At 31.2% G+C, this 10,504-nt stretch overlaps 1 protein-coding gene across 1 annotated transcript; it reads right to left on the reverse strand.

Annotated features, from left to right (window-relative positions):
• Positions 1-9,462: 9,462 nt before the first annotated feature.
• On the reverse strand, positions 9,463-10,236 carry LOC142223679 (zinc finger protein rotund-like). Its single transcript, XM_075293535.1, has 2 exons — positions 9,752-10,236; positions 9,463-9,636 (listed from the first exon to the last, which is right to left on the reverse strand). The coding sequence occupies exons 1-2, from the start codon at positions 10,124-10,126 to the stop codon at positions 9,463-9,465; spliced, it is 549 nt and encodes a 182-aa protein (XP_075149650.1). The 5' UTR covers positions 10,127-10,236.
• Between the last annotated feature and the right edge of the window lie 268 nt (positions 10,237-10,504).

Consider the following 10,504-nt stretch of genomic DNA (forward strand, 5'->3'; position numbering starts at 1 on the left):
CTCTGATGGCTTATACACACAGAGAAAGAATATGTTCACCCCAATCGTGTTTCAAGAGCACCATATTATTTTTTCACAGGAAACACGTATTATTTTTGTAGCAATAATATTATTTGCTCGTCAAACATACCAGGCTTCTCACAATCAGACACATAATTTTCGAGAATATGACAGCGTTGCGACAAACATGTTCCCCGTGAAAAAGTAACATATTGCTTCTCTGCGTGTACTTAAAACTTGACCTCATATACTTATTTCCCAAAAAATTAGAAGAATATTGTCATTCCCATGTAGGATAATCCTTAGAAGCCCAACACATCTATTTGATAGATTTTATTTCACTCTGTATCACCCTGTATTCAACGGCCAAAGTACAAACTAATTCCTTTCGTCATCTAGGACACAATCCTTTTGCATGCATTCTTCAACATAGAATAAAGAACATGAAAGCTTTTTCAAAACTTGTACCACAAATTAATCCTTTAGCATAAACCAAAAGCTTTTTTTCTCGCTCTCAAAAAACCCAAAGGCTTTTTTATCCACCACAAATCAAAGAGAGCATGAAATCCTAAAAAAATTTAAAATTCCTACACTCTCTTAAACAGAACCTTAACAAATATTCTCTTTAAGTTTCAAGCTTATAAACAACCCCTAGAGAGCGAGATATAAGAGAATTGTGAATACACCCATTGAACTCTTTTACATCCATCAGTGGTGGAAAATTCTTATTCTCATTGCGTTTTTTTATTCTTGGTGGAGTACATGACAGTGTGAATTCCATTGTTGTGTAGTGGGCGTGTTTGTTGTCATTTATAATGATACACATAAATGTTGTTGTTATTGTTTTTTTTCATACTTTTTATGGCTCGTTTATTCGATTGGGGTATCGTTTTGGTTGCTTTGTTCTTTTGTGCAGCTTTTTTATTCGCCAACAGGGTTAATTTAATGTTTGTGCTTTTGCCATAACTTGTCGAAAAAAATAGCGAAATAAGTTTATTTAATTTGGAATTGCTTTCAATTGGAACGCCCAGTTTTTTCTCCTGCTGCACAACACTGGAAAAAATTTAGTTGGATAGAAAGATTGGGATATTTGTTGGAAGTATTTAAGGAGGTAAATCATATTTAAATTAAGGAAAACAATATGGACCTAATCTGAAAAATTAATCAACCGAAATGTTTGGGGCACGCAATTTAAAACAAAGAAATTTTTATTTAAAAGAAATTTCATAATCATTGCTCTAATTTTTTTGTACTAAATATATGACACATATCTTTGAAATTTGCATCACTCCATAAAAGATGCATGGCTTTGAAGTAAAGGAAGTTTTTCTTAAAGTAAAGAACACAATTTTTGATTAAAGAAAAAAAATCTCTAAATTAATTGAGATATTGAATTTTTGAATTAAAGATAGAAAACTTCAAATATAGGCCAATCCTTATTTTAAGGCTTTTGCCTCCTTGGCTTAATGTGTTTTTTTTTTTTTAATTAAGAAAGACTTTTTCTACTTTCACTCAAAAAATTGCGACTCAACCAACAAGGAAGTTTTGTATAATTTTAGAAAAATTAGGTTAATTATAGAAAATTTTAACTTAACTAAATTACAAACGCAGATATCACGACGATTACACACAAATAAGTAAATATATTTCGACAAATTCAAGAAAATTTATTAGGCACAACATATGTTTTTTCATTTGCAAAAAAAAAAAAAAAAATAGCGAAGAAAAAAATTGGAGTTGGGAATTGCAAGAAGTTCAAGATGGGCGCATTATTGGTAAAATTTTAAGAAATTCTAAATTATTTTATAGTTAGAAAACTTTCTCTAGATAAATAAAATAAAGTTTTCATAAAAGTTTCTTTAGAAATAAAATTTTTAAAAATTTTTTTATAGAAATACAATTTTGAACAAATTTTCTAGAAATAAAATTTTGACAAAATTTTCTATAAAAATAAAATTTTGACAAAATTTTCTATAGAAATAAAATTTTGACAAAATGTTCTATAGAAATAAAATTTTGACAAAATTTTTTGTAGACATAAAATTTTGGACAAAATTTTCTGTAGAAATAAAATTTTGACAAAATTTTTTGTAGTAATAAATTTTTGACAAAATTTTCCATAGAAATAAAATTTTGATAAAATTTTCTATTGAAAAAAAAATTTTGCAAAAATTTAAATAGAAAAAAAATTTGACAAAATTTTAAATAGAAATAAAATTTTTTATAGAATATAAAATTTGGACAAAATTTTCTATAGAATATAAAATTTGACCAAAATTTTCTATAGAAATAAAATTTGGATAAAATTTTCTATAGAAATGAGATTTTGACAAAATTTTCTATAGACATAAAATTTTGACAAGATTTTCTATAGAAAAAAACTTTTGCAAGATTTTCTATAGAAAAAGAAATTTGTAAAATCTTCTATAGAAATAAAATTTTGGCAAAATTTTCCTAGAAATAAAATTTTGACAAAATTTTCTATAATTTTTTTTTTGACAAAATTTTCCATAGGAAAAAAATGATGACAAAATTTTCTATAGAAATAAAATTTTGCAAAATTTTCTATAGAAATAGAATTTTGACAAAATTTTCTGTAGAAATAAAATGTTGACAAAATTTTCCATAGAAATAAAATGTTCCATATAAATAAAATTTTTACAAAATTTTCCATAGAAATAAAATTTTTACAAGATTTTCTATAGAAATAAAATTTGGATAAATTTTCTATAGAAATGAAATTTTGACAAAATTTTCTATAGAAATAAAATTTTGACAAGATTTTCTATAGAAAGAAAAAAATGTTCCAAGATTTTCTATAGAAAAAAAAATTGTAAAATCTTCTCTAAAAATAAAATTTTGGCAAAATTTTCCATAGAAATAAAATTTTTACAAAATTTGCTATAAAAAAAAATTTTTTGACAAAATTTTCTATAGAAATAAAATTTTGCAAAATTTTCTATAGAAAAAAATATTGACAAAATTTTCTGTAGAAATAAAATTTTCCATAGAAATAACATGTTGACAAAATTTTAAATAGAAATAAAATTTTGACAAATTTTTAAATAGAAATAAAACTTTTGACAAAATTTTCTACAGAAATAAAATCGTGACAAGATTTTCTATAGAAACAATTTTTTGGCAAAATCTTCTATAGAAATGCAATTTTGACAAAATTTTCCATAGAAATAAAATTTTGACAAATTTTTAAATAGAAATAAAACTTTATTTTCTATAGAAATAAAATTTTGACAAAATTTTCTGTAGAAATGAAATTTTGACAAAATTTTCCATAGAAATAAAATTTTCCATATAAATAAAATTTTGACAAATTTTTCTACAGAAATAAAATTTTGACTAGATTTTCTATAAGAAAAAATTATTGCAAGATTTTCTATAGAAAATTTTTTTTTTGTAAAATCTTTTATTGAAATAAAATTTTGACAAAATTTTCCATAGAAATAAAATTTTGACAAATTTTTAAGTAGAAATAAAATTTTGACAACATTTTCTATAGAAATATACTTTCGACAAATTTTTAAGTAGAAATAAAATTTTGACAAAATTTTCTATAGAATATAAAATTTTGACAAAATGTTCTATAGAAATAAAATTTGAACAAAATTTTCTATTGAAATAAAATTTGGACAAAATTTTCTATAAAAATAAAATTTTGACAAATTTTTCCATAATAATTTTCTATAGAAATAAAATTTTGACAACAGTTTCTATAGAAATAAGAATAACTTTCTATAGAAGTAAGAATAACTGTCTATAGAAATAACAGTAGCTTTCTTAAAACATTACAATTACATGACCATATGTTAAATAGAATATAATTGGCTTAAGAGCCATTTAGGCTTCGCTTTGTTTTTGAGTGTTTTTTTTTTTTTTGTTTTAAAGACGATATTTACTTGAAGCATGGATGAAGGGACGGATGAGTGATCACAAAAGACGATATCAATTTAGGCGATAATTCTTAATCGATCGGTAAATATTTTATGGGATAGAAAACCAAATATAATTAATAGAAAGTTTACAATCTTCGTTTTTGTTATCCATTTTATTAAATTTTTAAATTTTGTTATCCATTTTATTAAATTTTCATTAAATTTCTATAAAATTTGTGCTCCAATTGTAAAGGGGCATATCCTTAAAAAAGTAGTCTTTAAAATAACTGAAAGATTGAATCTTTGAATTTATATAATAATATTTATAATATGGATTATAATTATTTCAGAATTTTGATTCTAGCGGCCGCAAATAAATATACGTCGGCTTACTTCTAAATTTAAAATTGTTATACCAATTGCTCTTCGCATATTAGCTCATTAATTGGTTGCAATCTATATATGAGATAATCTATATTTATGTTTTATATATGCGGTTTCTTTTCTTTAGTTGTCTCATTAGTTTTAAAAAATTTATTGCTGTTTTTAATTTAAACGATCATCGTAATGTGATAGCTACATTAAATTGGTTTCACTTTACACTTAACCGGAATAATATCGTACAGTTAATATTGCAAATTAAAACAATTTCCAGACTATTAAAGTGCAGAAATGCATGTGATTGCATTACTTGCGAATAGAAGAAAGAACTTTCAATTAGAAACAAACCAAATACACTCATGCGTTTATATGGCTGGTCAAGTTTTATCAATGAGATAAATGATCTACATCAATGAAAATGCCAAGACACATTACACGCCTCCGAAGGGAATAGTTCTAAATATAATAGTGTAACTCAAGTATTAGCATCTAAATTTTAATTGTTTTTGACATTAATTCTGGGTAAAATTAGCGAGACGATTTCACGTCGAACTTTTTTCTTAATCTTTATGCACTAAAAAAAGCATGCCGGTTCCAAAGATTTTGTCCCGACACTAATGATTTTGGTATCGATTGAGACCCAAAGACGCGGAGAATTGAAGTAGTTTTGCGTACTTGATTCGAGCAAACAAATTTTAATTTATATGTTTTATTATACCCTAAACCACATAGTGGTCAGGGTATAATAAGTTTGATCTGCCAAAAAATGTGCCTACCAGAAATATTGATTTTACACCCCACAAAATTTATACCGATCGACTCAGAATCACCTCCTGAGTCGATCTAGCGCTTGGTGTCCGTCCGACCGTCCGTCTGTCCATGTATTTGTTGTTCACAGGATTCCGGTCGCAATTATTAACCGATTTTGATGAAATTTGGTACAGGGGTTTTTTTTGGCACAAGGACGAACGCTATTGAATTTGGAATCAATTATTGTTGATTTCCCTGGGGCAGAGTCCGGAAAGTCATTATCAAGCCAAGTTTTTGCTTCCACCGTATTTTTTCCCTTCAGAAAACAGTATTTTATCAAAACACGAAATTCCTTTTTTCCATTTTTTTATACCCTCCATCATAGGATGGGGGTATATTAACTTTGTCATTCCGTTTGTAACACATCGAAATATTGCTCTAAGACCCCATATAGTATATATATTCTGGGTCGTGGTGAAATTCTGAGTCGATCTAAGCATGTCCGTCCGTCCGTCTGTTGAAATCACGCTAACTTCCGAACGAAACAAGCTATCGACTTGAAACTTGGCACAAGTAGTTGTTATCGATGTAGGTCGGATGGTATTGAAAATGGGCCATATCGGTTCACTTTTACGTATAGCCCCCATATAAAGGGACCCTGGCTTGTGGAGCCTCTAACAGAAGCATATTTCATCCGATCCGGCTGAAATTTGGTATATGGTGTTGGTATATGGTCTCTAACAACCATGTAAAAATTGGTCCACATCGGTCCATAATTATATATAGACCCCATATAAACAGATCCCCAGATTTGGCTTGCGAAGCCTTGAAGAGAAGCACATTGCATCCGATCCGGCTGAAGTTTGATACATGATGTTGATATATGGTCTCTAACAACCATGCAAAAATTGGTCCACATCGGACCATAATTATATATAGACCCCATATAAACCGATCTCTAGATTTGGCTTGCGAAGCCTCAAAGAGAATCAAATTGCATCCGATCCGGCTGAAATTTAGTACATGGTATTGGTATATGGTCTCTAACAACCGTGCCAGAATTGGTCCATATCGGTCCATAATTATATATAGCCCCCATATAAACCGATCCCCCGATTTGGTTTGCGGAGCCTTTAAGTGAAGCAACTTCATCCGATCCGGTTGAAATTTGGTACATGATGTTGGTATATGTTCTCTAACAACCATGCAAAAATTGGTCTATATCGGTCCATAATTATATATATCCCCCATATAAACTGATCACCAAATTTGACCTTCGGAGCCTCTTGGAAGACCAAAATTCATTCAGTTGAAATTTGGTACGCGGTGTTAATATATGGCCTCAAACTCCCATGCAAAAATTGGTCGAAATCGATCCATAATTATATATAGCCCCCATATAAACCGATCCCCAGATTTGACCTCCGGAGCCCCTTGGAAGAGCAAAATTCATCCGATTCGGTTGAAATTTGGTACGTGATGTTAGTGTATGGTATCCAACAACCATGCAAAAATTGGTTCATATCAGTCCATAATTATATATAGCACTCATATAAACCGATCCCAGATTTGACCTCCGGTGCCTTTTGGGGAAGCAAAATTCATCCGATTCGGCTGAAATTTTGTACGTGGTGGTAGTATATGATATTTAACAACCATGTCAAAAGTGGTCCATATCAGTCCATAATCATATATAGCCCCCATATAAACCGATCCCGAGATTTGATTTTGGAGCCTCTTGGAGGAGCAAATTTCATCCGAGTCAGTTGAAATTTGGTACATTGTGCTATTATATGGCCGTTAACAACCATGCCTAACTAGGTCCATATCGGTCTATAGTTATATATAGCCCTCAGATAAATCGATCCCCAATCACACAAAAATTGGTCCATATAAGCGACCCCCATATATCAATTCTGGCTCTCTACGTACCATGCAAAAGTCCATATCGATTCGTAATTATTTGTAGACTTACCTACACATACTTTTTGTTGTCTAATGTACACCACGTATGGACTAACTCACAATTTAGAAAACGATTTCAGATACAACAACCCAAGTAATTCGATTGTGGATGACAGTCTTTCGTAGAAGTTTCTACGCAATCCATGGTGGAGGGTACATAAGATTCGGCCTGGCCGAACTTACGGCCGTTTATACTTGTTTATTGTTTCAACACATAATTTACTTGTTCTGAACACAAATGTGTTCAATCATGACAGAGGAATAATACTCTTAGTGCTACGTGAAACAAATCGTAAAGGCGGGGAGGTTACAGCTGCATGGAATTTTGGCGAATCCCACGAAGAAAAAGGAGTGGAAGCCAGTGACAGTGAAAAAGTTTGACGCCTTTGTAGCTATTCTTTTGTATGCTGGACTCACAAGATCAAACCATGAACCAGCTATGGAATTATGGGACGCGACGCGTTGCCCAATATACAAAGCTGCGTTGTCGTACGATCGCTTCATGTGTATAAAGCAATTTATTCGATTCGACAATGGAAACACTCGACAACAGCGACTCATCAACAGCAAAACTGCGGCTATTGACGACATTTGGGAAATGTTGCAACATAACTTGGCAGCAGCTTACACTCCTCATGGAGCACTAACAGTTGATGAGCAGTTGTTTCCTTACAGAGGCCGCACCCGCTTAACACAATATATTCCGTCAAAGCCAGCTAAGTATGGTTTAAAAGTATGGTGGTTATGCGACTCACAGAGTTATTATCCTGTGAAGGGAATGATATATTCTGGAAAACTGCCAAACCAACAACGGGAGATAAACCAAGGGCAGAACGTAGTGCTGGATCTTGTGAAAAAATATTTAGATGCTGGCCGTACTATATACGCGGATAATTTCTTTACCACTCTTGACTTGGCGCGTATTTTGTTGATGAGGAAGACCGCATATGTTGGTACAGTGCTCTACAACAAAAAATTCATTCCACAGGAGTTCAAGAAGAACCCGAAGCGCACCATCAATAGTACATTATTTGGGTTCAACGAGGGGGATATATCGTTATGCACATACGTGCCGAAAAAAAATATTGTGGTGAACGTGCTCTCCACAATGCACTACACCTGACTCGTTGACGAGCAAACCGAGAAGCGGAGGCCCTATGCCATATTAGATTACAACGCCAACAAATGCGGCGTTGATATCATGGATCAAATGCTAGGCACTTACAGCTGCAAAAGAGCAACACTACGTCGCTGCATTGTCTGCTTTTACGATTTACAAGGAAATGATGCCTATAAAAAGGAGTGGCAGACGGCGGTCGTTCTTGTTACTTCTAACGAAACAATTGGCCACACCAAATATCGAAGAACGTGCCCCGAACAACCATATAACCTCATATCCAAGGATACGCAATGCGATGGAAGCATTCGATGTCAGGGTAAGAAAAACATCTTCAAATTCAAGAATAGACTATATATTTATTTGTTTTTTATTTTTCTTTTCATTTCAGGTATTACCAAGACCGATGGAAGGCAATGTACCGTCGTTTGCGGCTAGGTCAAGTAGACCGTCATGTAGGCTTTGCCGTTCTGAGTACGGGCGGCAGCGGAAAACGCGGGCATACAGCTTCGGCTGCGGCAAAGCTGTTTGCGGAGAACATAGCACAATTTTACATCGCTGCAACACTTGCGCACAGGACAGGGGACAAGAAGTACACGCTCAACAACAATAATTTTTAAATTTTTTTATAATAGTCTTAAGAAAATTCAAGCAAAAAAAATTAAAAAATTGAACAAATTATTTTTGTATGTAGAATTTAGTTATAAACAATAAAAACAAAACAAAAAATCAAAAAAAAAAAAAAATTATATAAAAAAATGATTTACAAAAAAAATGTCCGTAGTTCAGAACTGTCACTCATCGGAGGGTTAATTTCAAATTCAGGATGGATTTCAAGCAGAAATTATGTTACGTTTTAAGTAAAAATCTCTTTGAAATAAAATGTTGAAAACATCTCCTATTTTTGATAGCTTTTTAGCTTTGTCCTCATGATACATTTAAAAACAATTTCATTAATTTTACACAATTTTTCTGAATTATTAAAGTCATTATTGATATTACACACAAAAAAGTTGCACCAAAATATTTCCAATTAAAAGATTTAATTGAAATTTCAAAAATGTTCAATTAAAAATTTAATTGGTTCAAAACATTTTTTAATTAAAACAAAAATTAATAGTATCAATTAATTATCCAATTTGTTAATTATACCAATTAATGTTTTAATTGACGTGACGTGATTGATACTATCATTTCTTTGATTGAAAAATTAATTGGATTAATTACTTTCGTGGTTGCATAAAAAAAAAAACAATTTTTTTGTGTGTATTCAAACAAAATTGTCTTTCATGTTAAAATAGCCATATGAAAGTCAAATCACTTAACAATACAAAACGACTTCATTGAGGAAACATCACATTATCCAAATACAATCTGGCAACACCGACGCGATTTACACTGATGAGAAGCTCTGGATAGAACACCAGTGCCACTATGTTCTGGATAGCTCATAGAAATGTTGAAATGAGGCCTATAGTATGCATTCGTCTTCAATTGCATTATGATAACTTTAGATTTGAATATAGGTTTCCCCTAACAAAATATGATAAAGTACTCAATTCACAGAATTCAATGCTATCAACATTTCAAAAAAATTGCCAACTCATAAAACTGTAAGAAAAATATGTCATCCATTTATTGCACTTACCTTAAATTGTCCACTTTCGTTGACAGAACAATCGACCAAATTTAAAGCATAATCCTCAACGCCTCCACTCAATGGTTCACCATAGATCTGTTCAATTTTTATTGTAGGACTTAAGACGGTCAAATGGTTTGACACCAGACCGCTACTGCTACCACTAAAGGCCGCTACACTACCACCATCTACCAATAGCGACGGTGTTGAAGCTGAACTCGGAAAGGATTTTTCAAATGCTACAGAATTTTCGTGATATGGTGTCACCACAAACGATGGATACGAACGAAATTGATGGTAATCACCTGTAGATGCTGGAACGCTTGCTGTATGGTGTGTATGAGCCAATTGTGGTCCCTTATACCAAGTACCATGCATAATCATTTAAGGGCCCTTGTAAGTTTTACTTGGCAAAGTTAGGGTTTATTTTTGTGTTTACTTCATTGATTTTTTTTATATTTTGGGGGGGTTGATTTTATTCTTATATTTCACAATTGCAACGTTTTATAGATTGATATTGGCTTTAATTATTGCACTTTATTTTTATTTTAACATTACACAAAATTTTCGATAACACTTTAATCTAATTGCAGAGTTGTGAATATTTATTGGCGCTTACGTTGTTTTTAATATAAATTTTATTTTCTAAAAAAATTTAAATATGTTAATAATTAAATGAATTAAAAACTACCGACCGCACGAATCTCATATACCTCTCACCTAGTATTCAGAAAAATAAAATATAAATACACACTGCAAAAA

Source organism: Haematobia irritans, chromosome 1, assembly GCF_050003625.1.
Source record: "Haematobia irritans isolate KBUSLIRL chromosome 1, ASM5000362v1, whole genome shotgun sequence".
NCBI lineage: Eukaryota > Metazoa > Arthropoda > Insecta > Diptera > Muscidae > Haematobia > Haematobia irritans.